The sequence below is a fragment of the Nicotiana tabacum genome, chromosome 22 (genome assembly GCF_000715075.1).
Source record: "Nicotiana tabacum cultivar K326 chromosome 22, ASM71507v2, whole genome shotgun sequence".
NCBI lineage: Eukaryota > Viridiplantae > Streptophyta > Magnoliopsida > Solanales > Solanaceae > Nicotiana > Nicotiana tabacum.
Window position 1 is genome coordinate 56,607,644 of NC_134101.1, and position 15,378 is coordinate 56,623,021.

Here is a 15,378-nt window from a genome sequence, read left to right on the forward strand (position 1 = left end):
AAATTAAGGATTTCAGAAATTTAGGGATTTAGACCTCAATTTGAGGTCGGATTCCAAAACCAATTATATATCCAGGTTCGGGGGTGAATGGATAATTGAATTTTGGTCCGAACCTCGGGTTTTGACAAAGAAAGCCCGGGGTCGATTTTTGACTTTTTGGAGGAAAAGTCGGGAAATCTAAATTTATGCAATGTAATTAATTCCTTTAGTAATAGTTGATATTATTGAGTCGTTTTTGAATAGATACGAGTGGTTTGGAGGTGAATTCTAGAGGAAAAACTGTGATTGAGTATTAAGTGGCCTTCGGAGCGAGGTAAGTGTTGTGTCTAACCCTAACTTGAGGGAATTAGGAACCTTAGATTATTTGCTATGTGATATTCATGTGAGCGGCATATATGTGAGGTGACGAGTACTTATGCGCTGCCAATTTACCTGTTTTCCCTGTTTTCTCCCGTTTTTCTTATTTTGTCTCTTTCCTATGCCTAATTGTTACGTGTTTAGACTAGAGTTATTAAATTGATCGTTCTTATCATGTTTACGGATTCTCTGGTGATAATTGAGTATTTATTTCAAAGTTGAGATTGATATTGTGGAACGAAATGTTGAAGTAAGGCTTGTACTTGTTATTCTATCTCCATGTTATTATTTATGCATTGCATTATGGTAAGGGAGAGTGTTAATGCACGAAGGGTGATGTCGTGTCATATTGTGAGTGTTAATGCACGAAGGGTGATGTCGTGCCATATTGTGAGTGTTAATGCACGAAGGGTGATGCCGTGCTGTTTCTATTGATTTTATGGTGAGATTGAGAGTAAAAGTACGAAGGGTGATGTCGTGCACTTTTCCTTTACTGTATTCGTGCTCCTGTTGATTCATAGTATATTGGTTGTTCCAGTTCTTATTCTGTTGTAGCTCTTTATTTCGTATTTCCCCCAGCATGTTCTCCCCTCCCTATAATTCTTTTCTAGCTCTTCATTACTGTTATTTGTATATATACTGTTAAATTGTACAGGTTGATTTGTAGGTGTTATGCCTTAGCCTCGTCACTACTTCGTTGAGGTTAGGCTCGACACTTACCAGTACATGGGATTGGTTGTACTGATACTGCACTCTGCACTTTTTATGCAGATTTTGGTACCGGCTCGGGTTGATCGAGATTTTAGCTGTTGGGCCCACTATCCGGAGACTCAAGGTAGATCTGTCGGCGTTCACAGACCTTGAAGTCCCCGTCTATCCTCATATTTTACTGTTTCTTTCATTTAAACAGTTGTATTTCTTTAAGACTATTACTTGTAGTAAATTCTAGAATGCTCGTGAATTGTGACTCCAGATCTGGGTGATAGTAATTAATACAGTTTTTATATTATTCCGTACTTATTATATTTCATCTTATCTAATTATTGTTATTTAGTGAATGAAAATAAGGATTTGGTTTAATGATTCTCTAATATTGGCTTGCCTAGCAAGTGAAATGCTAGGTGCCATCACGGTCCCGATGGTAGAAATTCCGGATCGTGACAAGTGGATTGGGATTTTCTTGTTGGTAAGCGGCGACGTTCACCGGTGGTCACTGGATGTTTGGAGCAGGTTTTCGGCATTGTATCTTACAATTATTACAATAATTTTTTAGTGTAATTTCTATCAACTATTAATTGACATCATCTTTGTAATTCGAAGTTGAAACAAATCAACGAAAATGGGATTAACTTAAGAGGATAAATTAATAGAAAAGTCATATTCATCAGGTGATATTGCTTCCTTATTAGCTAAAGTGAAGCAATTTTTTGCACAATGATAACACAAGCAGATTTCTAATTAAGTTTCACCGATTTTTTATTAACATGAGCATCTATTTAAAGGTCACAGGAAAAATAAAAACCAACAAGCAAATCCGAGAATTTCAGTGGGATCTGGAAAGGTTCTATTTTCCGGCGAAGTTAAAAAAATGGCGAAACCTCTAATTTGTTAGTTCCAATAAATTGGAAAGAAGATAAAGAAAATAAGTGGAAGAAAATGAAGGAAGGGGTTTGTGAATTTTTTGACGAGTTTCACCAGTTTCGTTTGCTTATTTGGTGGAACGGGTTTGTTGTTTGGATGATGCAACACGAAGAAAAAGAAGAAGAGAAGAAGAGAAACGAAGAGGGGGGCCAGTACAGTGGAGGTTAGTACTATCGGAGGAATTTTTCGGTGAGCTGCCATGTTATCCGGTGGTTTTGGTGTGAATTTGTTTTGGATTGAAAGAGGAAGATGAAGGTCACAGAGTCTGGTGTCTGATGATGAGGTTGATTTTAACGTGGGACATGCTGATATGGCAGCTGATGTGGACAAATTAATAGAGGGATTGGGCGCCACGATGAATATCCGTTAGGGTTAAGGGCAATTCTAGAAAGTTTGTTAATAGGGGACAAACTTAAACTATATACCATAGTATAGGGGCAATAAATTGGATCTAAAAACTATTTCGGGTCAATGAGGAAAACATGTGCTAATAAAAATTTTGGAGGGCTATAAAGCATCATTTTTTCAAAATCATATGTGACGGACATGGTCCAGTGGGCTTGTGTGTAGATCTTATGGAAATGACACCAAGTAGTCACTTTTAAGCATGATGCTTAAAATATATTTAGAGTTTACAATAATTTAAAGATTAGTCTATTCACTCAAATTTCAGGATATGACATCCTAAAGTTTAAACTACAAGACATCGGATCCTAAAGTTCAAAAATTATGTCCAGAAATTTGAATCTTATGTCCTAAATTTTAATAAGTAGTTCATAAATTTAGGACACTTAGTCCTGACAAATTAGCAGCTCAAAAATTTAGGACACTATGTCTTGAATTTCAAAATAACAACTCAAAAATTCAGGATACAAAAATTTAGGATACTTAGTCCTGAAGTTTGGGTAAATTGACTAATATTTAAATGGGAAAAGGTCCAAAATTGCCCCTATACTATGGTATATAGTTTAAGTTTGTCCCCCGTTATACTTTTCGCTCAAATATTCAGGATACAAATGTCTAGAAAGTTTTCATGTCTCCCTTCCCTATAACTTTTTCTTTTCCCCACACCTTTTACTTTTCTCTCTCTTCCATTTGTATTTTTATATATTTTTTTGGGTTACTTAGTAGTTAGCAAGTGGCTTTTACAAAGACATTTGTATAAATTTGAACATGCATTTTTTCACTAGCACAACTCATTTAACATCCTCCCCTTTTCTTATATTGATTTATTTTCTTATTGATTCATTTTGTAATTTTGAGTTGTTACTTAAAAAAATGGAGAAAAACAATTTTGCTTCTTCTTATTATTGTGTACAAATATTTGCTTCTTCTTCTTATTTTTGTTATGTGATTGCTTGTTCTTCATCATCTTCTTTTTCGGGTCCTAATAATATTTTATAAGTACCGATCTTTTAAAGTGGGTATTGGTGGTGAGTTAAAATTTTAATGGTGTTTGGAAGATACAATGCAATTTCATATAAAAGTTTTATATACACAGTGTATAAAAGTTGTATATGCACCGTTATATGTATATAATTATATTTTGTATAATAATGTTATTATAAAAATTGTATATAGATATTTTACAATGTATAAAAATTATATATACACTATTACATTGTATAAATTTTGCATATAAAGTGTATCTTGTATTCTTTAGTGTATATTATAAAAATTATATATAAACTGTTATAAAATGTATAAAAATTATATATATACTATTACGTTGTATAAATTTTGTATATAATGTGTATCCTCTATATTTTAGTGTATCCCTAATGTATCGTTAGTGTATATTCATGGCTCCGACTTCTTTACATCAGCCTTACAAATGTATGTATAATGTATATATGTTATATAATAGGTGTATATGTACGATTATATAATTTCTATACATTATTTATACAATGTAAATGTTGTTGATCGTTTAATGGTGTTTTGCTGGCCATTTTGGAGTGAACTCAATGACTCTTTTGGAATGAATTTTTATGCAGGTAGTTATTGCTACTATTTTCTTCTTCTTGTTCTTCTTTGGATTCTAAAGGTCTTTGTATATGAGATGTATAATTAGTGTATCTCATATACAATAAATTCATATTTAGTGTATCTTTTGTATATTCTGTGTATCAGTATACACTTTGAGTTTTTATAAAGTATACACTAACTATATATACTATGTATTGTGTATGTATACTATATAATATTTAAATATAGTATATACAAATTATATACATAATTTATACAAGATTGATACATATTACGCAAGTGTATTTTTGTATAAAAATTCTATATAACCCATTAATGTGTATAGAAGATGTATATTTACAGTTATACACTATTTAAAAGTTTTATATATAGTGTTTCATGAGTTTGACAATGTATTTTTAGTGTATTCCGAACATGTTGTATATTTTAAGTGTATAATATATATATATATATATATTGTTCAACAATGTATAAAAACGTGTATATACACTCTACTATTATATAATATGTATAGTACATGTACAATCTATACATCACCTTCTTCCCCTTCTTGTTATATCATGGGTGTTTTTGCTTATGCAATGTTATATTTTAGTAGATTGGATTACTAAAAATTTAATTTTTTTTTTTTGTAAAAGATAAAAAGGGGATTGTAATTTGTGTATAATAGGAAGAAGTTTGGTGGTTGTGGAGAAGACAATTGGGTTTCTCTTTTGTAATTTGGTGAAGCTTTTTTTTTCTAATTATTTTTTAGTTTTTCTCTTTTGATTTTTTTTTTTGAATTCACCAGCTCTTTATACTTTTGATCGAATTGATCTGTTTGTGTAATCGAAAAAAACTTATTTGACTGGAATAGTTTTATGCTTTACATTGGTTTGGACCGAAGATATATTTTTTTTACGAAAAAGGGCAAAAAATGCACCTAACATATTGAAAATGGCTCAAAAAAACCCTCTGTTAACCTTTCGGTCCGCAAATGCCCCTAACGTTTTGTTTTTGGGCTCAAACTTACCACTATATCTAACAGAAGAGCCAACAATACCCCTAACGTATTGAAAATGGCTCAGGACTACCCTCCGTTAATCTTTTGATCAGCAAATACCCCTAACATTTATTTTTGGGCTCAAACTTACCCCTATATCTAACAGAACTAACCTGGTCAATTTTTTGACTTTAATTTCACCATGTGGCATTTTCTTAATCCGCCACGTGTATTATTTATATTAAATAAACCCACATGTATCTTTTAAAATACCCAACGACCCTGACCCGCTCCTATATATTTGGACGGTCGGCTAAAAATAATTACATTCGCTAGTTAAATATATAAAAAATATATCTTAATTATATAAAAAAATATGTACATTATACATTAATATTTTAATATGTATTTTATATGATATTATTTTTAGGATAAATTATACAATGTAGTTTTTTCTATTAATTATGATCTATAACTCGAATTTATTAAGCAAATCTAACAATGGAATGACAGTTTTTGCTAATATTTTAGCTCTATCGTTATATATTAAAACACTATTAGTTCCCATTGAAAAGATCATGTGAAGTCCATTAATGTGGTAAGCAGTTGGATATGTATATAATTAAAGGTTTTAAATAATTTCCTTTCCATATGTTTCTTTGCTTCTCCTTTAGAATAATATAAATAGAACATTATCATTTTTATCTTTGCAAATTAAAATTTATATTTGTTAAACTTGTTAAAATCTGCAAAATTTGAAGGGAAAACTACACAGTATAATTTCTCCTAAAAATAATATCATGTAAAATATATATTAAAATATTAATGTATAATATACATATTTTTATATATAATCAATGTATAATTTTTTTATATATATTTAACTAGCGAATGTAATTATTTTTAGCCGACCGTCCAAATATATAGGAGCGGGTCAGGGTCGTTGGGTATTTTAAAAGATACATGTGGGTTTATTTAATACAAATAATACACGTGGCGGATTAAAAAAATGCCACATGGCGAAGTTAAAGTTAAAAAATTAACCAGGTTAGTTCTGTTATATATAGGGGTAAATTTGAGCCCAAAAACAAACGTTAGGGGTATTTGCTGACCAAAAGGTTAACAGACGGTATTCCTGAGCCATTTTCAATATGTTAGGGGTATTGTTGGCTCTTCTGTTAGAAATAGTGGTAAATTTGATCCCAAAAATAAATGTTAGGGGCATTTGCGGACCAAAAGATTAACAGAGGGTATTTTTGAGCCATTTTCAATATGTTAAGAGCATTTTTGGCCCTTTTTCGTATTCTTTATTACTTTAAATGAGATTTTTAAGATCAAAAATCACTTGAAATACTTGACATGGGGTTTAGAATGCGACTAATGAGATTTTTATTTTACTGACTAGCTATTATAATTAATTTTTGACTTCAACTTGAATAATAGATTTGTGGTCTAGAAATTGTCAAAAGTTTTAGTGAGAGCGGCTAAAAGTGAAATTGACTCTTTTTTGGGTTGCATTTCAGAGGAGCCCAGAACCCGAGTATCAGAACTGGAGTACCCATTAAACCGTAAACATTTTGGGAGTTTTCATTCCCGGTGGGGGAGTGGTTGTTACGAGTAACTGGAAAGAGATTCGCAGCGGAGCGTGAACTCAACGCGTGATTAGATGGGAGAAAACAGCTCTGTTACCGCCACACCACCACCGCCACCGGGAAAATCCTCCGCTGAGGAGGACGCGCTTCTCAAGCAATTCTTCGCTGAGGTCAGCGAGGTTGAGCGCGATAACGAAGTTAACAGGTCCAGCCCCCGCTTACACACACACACTCTAAAGAACACATATATAGCTTTTTATAGCAGATGAAATGCAAATTCAATATTGCTTTTTATATGTTTGATTCTAGTTTCTTCGTTTGGTTTTAAAACTTAAAAACTCTGCAGGATACTTTCATGTTTCAAGTTGAATCCATTTGAATACCTTAACATGTCGTTTGATTCATCCATTGACGATGTTAAAAAGCAGTATCGCAAGGTATATGTCTTAAACATCCCCATTGGACTCAAATGAGTCCATTTTTTAATATCATATTTTGTGACTCCACCCTAATATCTTTTACATAAATTACGTATGTGCAGTTGTCTTTGCTTGTTCACCCTGATAAATGCAAGCATCCACAAGCGAAGGAGGCATTTGGTGGTAAGAATAGTCACTCTGTGTTGTTCCTCGTGTAAAGGAGAGTATTTTTATTTTAGGTACTTTCTTGGGTGAGGGACTTCTCTATTCAAACAAACATTCATTATGTATTGGATGAATGCTAAGGTTCATATTTCTTAGTTCCTTAATCCCCCAAGGCTTTGGTTTAGTGGTACAAGCGCAACTTGTGATGTGTGGCTTAGGCACATGTCACGGGTTTGTATCGTGGCGCAACCTGGTATTTAAGTGGAGAAGGATAGAAGGCAAGCATATTATCCACTTAATTTCGAACAGTGCACCACTCGCCCTCGGGGGGTTTCATGGTTATTAAAAGATTTTTTTTTGGTTCTTTAGTCTTATAAATGTATCTTTTCACTGAATATTTGGGTTATGCTTTAATTGTTATCCCTGTTCTGCTCAGTAGGTTGTTTAATGTTTATAAATTGGTATCTTTCATGTAGAGACTGCCCCTTAAATGATCTTTTTCAAGTATAGACCGCCTGTTAAATGATCGGTTAAAAACATTTTGCCTCGAGAAAGATTTTTCATAATGAATGGGTAACCTACTAAAGAGAGCAGAAGACTGCGGTTCCTGGGCCATTAATGTGAAACCTATGTTGCTTGGACTCTTCAAAATCCATGCCACACTAAAGAGGAAGTTAGTTGGAGGCCGACTTTGGGGGGAATAGAGTTCAACCATATAGGGGAGGGAGACAACGAGTGGCTAGAAAGGGCTTTCGAGGAGGAGGAGGTGCACGAGGTTGTGTCGTGTTGTGCTGGCGATAAGGCCCCCGAGCCTGATGGTTTCTCCTTGGCTTTCTTTCAGTTCTTCTGGGACACCATCAAGGGGGAGTTGACGGAAGCCATTGAATACTTCCATGCGAATGGTGTTTTCGAGAGAAGTATCAATGCTTCCTTTATTACTATTGTGCCTAAGAATGAAGGTGCATCTTGTATAAGAGACTACAGGCCTATTAGTCTCGTGGGGAGCATTTACAAAATTATTTCTAAAGTGCTTTCCAACAGATTTAAGAAGGTACTTGACATGACTGTTTCGTCCTCCCAAAATGCGTTTGTGGAAGGTAGGCAGATACTGGATGCTGCCTTGGTGGCAAATGAACTTGTAGACTCCAGAAGGAAAAATAGAGAACCCGACTTACTATGCAAGTTGGATCTTGAGAAGGCTTTCGACCATGACAATTGGGAGTTCCTGGGCTTCATTATGATGTGGATGGGGTTTGGGGAAAGATGGAGGGGATGGATAAAGTTCTGCATTTCCTCAGTCAGATTCTCTATCCTGGTTAATGGTAGCCCGTGTAGTTTCTTTGGGAGCTCCAGGGGTCTCAGGCAAGGTGACCCCCTATCCCCCATGTTATTCATTCTAGTGATGGATGCTCTGAGCAAGATGATGGATCGTGCGGCGGGAGGAGGTTTCTTGAGAGGATTCTCAGCTCCGATTGGGGTGCACAGTGCCCGAAGAGTCTCACATCTGCTTTTTGCGGATGACATACTGGTTTTCTGTGATGCCGACATGAATCAGTTGACCTACCTGAAGCAAGTCCTGCAGTGGTTCCAGTTAGTATCAGGACTCAAAATCAACATCGGCAAGTGTGAGTTTGGGAGCTCCAGGGGTCTCAGGCAAGGTGACCCCATATCCCCCATGTTATTCATTCTAGTGATGGATGTTCTGAGCAAGATGATGGATCGTGCGGCGGGCGGAGGTTTCTTGAGAGGATTCTCAACTCCGATTGGGGTGCACAGTGCCCGAAGAGTCTCACATCTGCTTTTTGCGGATGACACACTGGTTTTCTGTGATGCCGACATGAATCAGTTGACCTACCTTAAGCAGGTCCTGCAGTGGTTCCAGTTAGTATCAGGACTCAAAATCAACTTCGGCAAGTGTGAGATTTTTCCGGTAGGTGTGGTTACTAATATTGATGCCTTGTCTGGTGTTCTCAAATGCAAGGTGGGTTCCCTTCCCACTACTTACCTGGGTCTCCCTTTGAGCGCTTCATATAAGGATACTACGGTTTGGAATCCAGTGATCGAACGGGTTGAAAAAAGATTAGCAGGGTGGCAGAAACGATATTTGTCAAAAGGAGGTAAGAAAGTGCTTATCAAAAGCACTTTATCGAGTATGCCCACCTATTACTTATCACTGTTGCAAGCACCGGTGAGCATCACAGAAAAACTGGAGCGACTTCAAAGGAACTTTCTGTGGGATGCGGCGGATGGAACTAGAAAGTTTCATCTAGTGAATTGGCAGACAGTCACTTCCCCAAAGAAGTGGGGTAGACTTGGAGTGAAAGATCTTAGGGTTTTTAACAGAGCTTTAATGGGGAAGTGGTTGTGGAGATTCGGGGTAGAAGAGCATGCTCCATGGAGGGAGGTCATAGTAGAAAGGTACGACTCAACGGGAGGGGGTTGGAGGACCAAGGCGATCACAACACCTTTCGGTTGTGGCATGTGGAGGAGTATCATGAAGAAATTGGGAAGCATTCAGTGGCAATATCACTTACAGGGTGGGAGATGGAAGGAGAATCAGCTTTTGGAATCATAGGTGGTGTGGAGAGGATACTCTCAGGGTCTACTTCCCCCACGTCTTCAGAGTTTCAAACCAGAAAGAACTGATGGTCCAACAGATTCGCAAGGGACTTGAAGGGGGTAGTTTGGGACCTCTCATTCTTGTGGAGCTCCAAGTTTTGTTGGCGCTGCTATACGGGCAAGACAGGCTTCAGCCATCCTGTGACTCTTGGAGATGGGGCTTGCGTGACGATGGTTTGTTTACCGTAAAGTCCTTTTACCAGAGTATGTTGGTGAGAGAGGAGACCACATTTCCACACTCCTCGATCTGGATTCCTAGGGCGCCCACGAAGGTGTTCTTTTTTGCATGGCTAGCGGCAAGGGGAGTGATCTTGACTGCTGAAAATCCTCGAAAGAGGGGAATTACACTTGTTAGTTGGTGCTACATGTGCAAAAGCTCAGGGGAAGAAGTTGATCACCTTATGTTGCATTGCCCTGTGTCCTCTGCTTTGTGGAGGGCAATCCTGAATCTTTTTGGTGTTCAATGGGTGATGCCAAGCACTGTAAAGGAAATGTTACATAGTTGGGGCGGTTTTCGGAGAAGAAGAGAGCAGAAGGCGTGGAAGTTCGCCCCGTTAGCTCTCATGTGGGTAGTATGGGGGGAGAGAAATAGGAGAACTTTTGAGGAGATTGAGTCTCCTTTTTCACATCTTAAAAATAGTCTTTTATCTTTGATCGCTTTTTGGTGCACTCATTTAGCCCCTACTTGTATAGAAGATTGGGCATTTTTTGTAGAGAATCATGTTCTGATGTAAATTCTCTACGTCTTTGGTATACTTCGTGTATACGGGAGTTCTCTCCCTTTTGATTAATACAATTTACCTTATCAAAAAAAAAATACTAATATTCAATTTTTTTCTTTCAGAAATTCTCAAGTTCCCATTTATCTCTCTGGTGTTTATTTTTCGTAATTACTTTCATGTCCATAACTCTCGTTTAATCATGTATAACACTATTTTTGTTTCTATAAATACACATGAATGATCACTTCAGAAGTATAGTCTATGCTGGACTGTGTCACTATAGCAAAGGCAAATTTCACTACTTCAGAATTTTGGTTTGTACTGGGCTCATCTTCTTAACTAACTGGATAAAGCCTTTTCTTTTAATTAAGCTTCAACTTTTGATTATTTAGTGTATTGCTTGAAGTAGTGGTTGATCGAATTTTCATTTTCAGATTGCAGAATAATGAGTTTCTTATCATGTTTCCCTGCTTAATTGATCATTCAACTTGGAGCACTTTATTTTTCAAATAGCACCGTGCCGATTTCTCATTGTTTGAATGGTAGTACCGGACCCTTCACCACATTGTCAACTTAGTTACTTGTCATGGTAAAATGAAATGGTTTAGTGCTGGAATCAGTTATTCTGTGTGTCGTTTTCCCTTCTTTTTCTAAAAAAAGGAATCAATATTCTATGGTCACAATCTTTAAGGACTATCAAAAGAATGCACTTTCAGGAGAAATATCACAGATGTTGAGTCAAAAGAATCAGAAGAAGCAATGGAGAGAGCTCGAAAGGAGTTTAAGCTTTTTTTGAATTTCAAAAAATACAGGCTTACCTGTAGTCTTACTGTAGGATGATTTAGTTTGATTTATTATTTTACTGCTCAGTATGAAGTAGCTGTTTTATATCTATCCCTTCCTGCTTGTGAATTCTTTTATGCAATTCTTTCTCATGTTCTATGCAGCCTTAGCTAAAGCGCAACAGTTATTGCTTGATCCACAGGAGAGGGATTACATTCTGAACCAAGTTAATGCGGCAAAAGGTCCGCCATCACTTCGCTATTCCTTTTTGTGTCCTTTTTGCGTGGATAGACTGCATTCACATTTTACTGTATTTCTGATGGAGCTTTAGAACAGGCCTTGCAACTCTTCAGTGGTCTGAGTTCAACAAAACTGTGTCAGCATTTGTTCGTGACTGTTTTCTTTTTGGAAAAAAGCGTCGTTATTTTTTCGGGAAATACCTTCACTAGGTAGCGGTAAGGTCTACGAACAAATGCTGACACAGTTTTGAGCGTCGTTATTTTTTCGGGAAATACCTTCACTAGGTAGCGGTAAGGTCTACGTACGCACTACCCTCCCCAGACCCCACATGTGGAAATATACTGGGTATGTTGTTGTATTTTTCAGGAAATAGGGTTCGTTTCAAAATTTTGAATTTTTTTGCAAAAAGTTGAAATTTTGGTTAAAGATTAAAGAGGTGCTGAGGAGCTGATATTCACCTTAAAGATCTTCTTTCACTCACAGAAAACACACATAAATTCTCTAAAAACAACAACTATCCAATCAAATCAGCTTGCACAACTTTTTGTTCAAAATGATGTTCAGACGTATGATTTTCTGTACTTATATGTGCATAATGATGATCAATAGGGGGCAAGTGGATTGTTGGTTTTGCTTTTGGAAGTCTTCTTCTGTAACTCAACATGGATAAATGGAGACTGTTTTGCATTCCCATCATGGAACTAGTATATGAATTATTCTTCTGGTTTCTCTGTCTCTGTCATTTTTTTGTCTCCTTACACTGGAAGTTACTTGTTTTCCCCTTTTTGTGTATGAGCACAGAAGAACTAAGATCAAAGTGGAAGAAGCAGCTTAAGAAAGACACTGCTGGCAAATTGAAGTCATTAGTTACTGCGGTAACTCTGCAATTGTCTCAGATTTTATCTACTTCATCTGAATTTAGCTGGAAATATTGCTTCTGGATATTTGGAGGGTGAATTTTCTTTTGAAGCTGAAACGCATTATTTCTTACAATGACACCGTGTTCATCTATACACAACCAAAACCACATTGAACCGTGCAGGTGACCGACTCCTTGATTTGGTTCTGTAACTTGATGTGTTTTGGACTTAATCTTTTCTCTACATTTCTACTGGTAACTTCTTGGTGAACTCCTTGTGTTTTGTTTCTTCCCGACTCTTATTCCACCTTAATGATTTGGGCAGGGAACTTACATGGCTTACGTTTCAGTAGAGCATTTAAGAAAATTTTGTAGCTCTATGTAACTTTTGAGTTTCAAATGGTTGATTTCTTTACCTTCTGATTGTGAAAACAGGGAAAATATGACCAAGAACATGAGCAGTCACAGGAATTTCAGCAGCAGCTGAAGTTGAAGGTTAGAGAAATATTGACAGAACAAGAATGGCGGAGAAGAAAAATGGCAATGAGAGTATGTTCCCGTGCTGTTTTCTCTATCTATCATCTTTCTGAATTTTTACTTAAGCTTCCTTGTGGATTTTATGCAGATTTCTGAAGAGGAAGGTCGCTTGAAGAAAGATGAGGAAGAAACAAAGGAGATGTGGAAAAGAAAACGTGAGCATGAGGAGCAGTGGGAAGGAACTAGAGAAAAGAGGGTTAGTTCTCAATTGCATTATGTACCTTACTGTTTCATGATTTATTTTTAAATTTACTGCACAAGATCACTATTATACTCCATCAGAGTGAGGTAGAATAGATTGCGACTATCTGAACTTGATGACTTTTATTCAGTGCACACCTGAACTTTTCGTTGTCCTAATTACTCCCCTGAACAAGACATTTCATTATCCTCGACCCCCCTAGATGATCTCAACCCATGGAAGTGTGACATACATGCTGCCACGTGGATTTTTTTGTCCGCGTGACATTTTTTAAAATAAAATATATATTTTGAGCTTTGTAAATCCACCCATTATTTGGATCATCCTTTTCGGGTCAAATTTGTAAAAAACTTGGAACAATATCATTTTGGCTACCATTTTTTTATTTGGCTAAAGATAATGATATTCTAGTCGAGTTGTTTTTACATATTTGCTTAGAAAAGAAGAAATACACAATTAGAACAAATAATCATTGCATCTAAAGAAGAAATAAAAAGAAATACTCAGTTGGAACTCCTTTATTTTGGCGAATGAAATGTTTTGGCTAAAAATAATGAAACTCCAACCAAATATTTTACAAATTTGACCCCAAAAAGAATAAATACACCGTTGAAATAAATAGTCCCCGCATGAAAAGAAGAAATGCACATTTTTTTTCTCTTCTAGAAAATACATCGTTTGAACTCCATCACTTTGGCTAAACCATCTTTTTTATTTGGCTAAAATAGTGGAGTTTCAACTAAGTTTTGCAAATTTGATCCTGGAAAATGGAGAAGACATAAAGAGGAAACAAAATACATTTTTGGATAAAATATGCAATGTATATTAAGAAGAAACAAGGAGAAGTGCAGTTGGAACAAATAAATCATTGTATTTGATTATGTGACAATTAATAGTTGGAAAATACCCCACTTGGAAGCCGATTTTTCGATTTTTCTTCCCCCACGCGCCTAAAAGATAGTATATTCATGTTTTTTGCCACATCAACGTCCAAGGCGGCCGAGGCTATTAAATTGCTAAGTTCAAGGGGGTAATGAGAACCAAAACTAGTTCAGGTGGAGACTGAATAAAAAGTATCAAGTTCAAGGAGGTCTCAATATTTTTCGCCAATTTATGAAGTATTTTTGCACTCCTCACCTTGCTTTGAAAAGTAGCACCAAAGGTTTTCCAATTTGTGGCACTCATTTGAATAAGATCTTGTTTTTCTTTCAACAAGTCAAATAACTTACACTATTAGCACAAAAGACGGTGTCAAAAGTATCTAAGTTTGTGGCTCAATTGTAATCTATGATGTGAAAAAGTGATTGTCTCTTTGCTCCGAAATATGAACGAAAAATAAGCTTGTTATACTTGTCAACTTCATCTCACTATTGTGAAATAATCTCCTAGTTCTTTCCTTGCAAATAATCCGAAGAGACATACTTGTGTTTTTTCTTCAAGCTGCCTTCCGTTTGCTCCAATCTTCTGTAACATCTAACTCACCATTTCTTGTGTTCACACCATAAACTTAAGACAAGGAGAAGGCCTAGGTCCATAACTGTTATGTATAGCTGCAGCGCAACTGGAGTTTACGTTTTAACTAGCTTGCTGGAATACTTATTTTATGTTGATTGGAGTATGTTTTTCTTTCATATAACTTGCAGGTGAACTTCTTAGTTACTACTTACCTATCTTGCTTGTTGCTTGACAGGACTATTCGCTTTTTATTGCTCGTCACAAAAATCGAAAAATACTAATGGTGTATCCTCGGTTATTCTTGACGCGTAGGAACAGCAGCACTATAGTTAAATGTTATCTGAAATATAATCTACCGGAAGATTTCTTTGTGATAGCTGAATTCCACTTCTTCGTGTCATCAGGTGTCCAGCTGGAGGGATTTCATGAAGGGCGGGAAGAAGGTAAGTTTGGTTTGCTTAGATTGCAATCAACACCATCCTCCACCACTTTATTGTAATATGGTAAAGAATAGGGTGTGGGTGGCGAGCATTTTATAATCGAAATTTCAACATGCTTTTTTGCAGGTTAAGAAAGGAGAGATTCGCCCTCCAAAGCTTAAGACAGAAGATCCCAACAAATCTTATGTTCAAAGACCAGTTAAACGAGGTTAACACGTGTACTTGATAGTTTTTTTATTCCTTTCACACTTACGTAAATCTCATCCACGCTTAAGAACTGGCATCTTTATAAAGTTGTATACTTTGAGAAACTAATTATGGAGCAGCAAATTACACTAAGATGGCAGCTTTTGGCATTCTCTTCTGCACTGGTTAC

The 15,378-nt window shown here is 36.2% G+C and overlaps 1 protein-coding gene across 4 annotated transcripts; it reads left to right on the forward strand.

Annotated features, from left to right (window-relative positions):
* The first annotated feature begins 6,398 nt into the window (after positions 1-6,398).
* LOC107761710 (J domain-containing protein spf31) lies at positions 6,399-15,358 on the forward strand. 4 transcript variants are annotated; one of them, XM_016579965.2, is made up of 11 exons: positions 6,399-6,766; positions 6,908-6,998; positions 7,103-7,163; positions 11,434-11,511; positions 12,311-12,384; positions 12,552-12,623; positions 12,804-12,917; positions 12,994-13,101; positions 14,798-14,870; positions 14,967-15,005; positions 15,129-15,358. In XM_016579965.2, exons 1-11 carry the CDS (start codon positions 6,636-6,638, stop codon positions 15,131-15,133), a joined length of 846 nt encoding a protein of 281 aa, XP_016435451.1. In that variant the 5' UTR covers positions 6,399-6,635; the 3' UTR covers positions 15,134-15,358. The 4 variants fall into 4 exon arrangements, with proteins under 4 accessions (XP_016435451.1, XP_016435449.1, XP_016435452.1 ...); XM_016579963.2 differs by lacking the exon at positions 14,798-14,870; XM_075243530.1 differs by lacking the exons at positions 6,399-6,766; positions 14,798-14,870 and adding an exon at positions 10,921-11,028 and having other exon boundaries at positions 6,920-6,998; positions 12,119-12,384.
* Positions 15,359-15,378: the final 20 nt, after the last annotated feature.

Excerpts from the sequence above, each read along its gene's own strand:
- LOC107761710 (XM_016579963.2), top strand. The coding sequence starts at position 6,636 with ATGGGAGAAAACAGCTCTGTTACCGCCACACCACCACCGCCACCGGGA. Across the intron at positions 6,767-6,907 it reads CGCGATAACGAAGTTAACAG|GATACTTTCATGTTTCAAGT; the intron begins GTCCAGCCCCCG and ends AAAACTCTGCAG. Across the intron at positions 6,999-7,102 it reads TTAAAAAGCAGTATCGCAAG|TTGTCTTTGCTTGTTCACCC; the intron begins GTATATGTCTTA and ends ACGTATGTGCAG.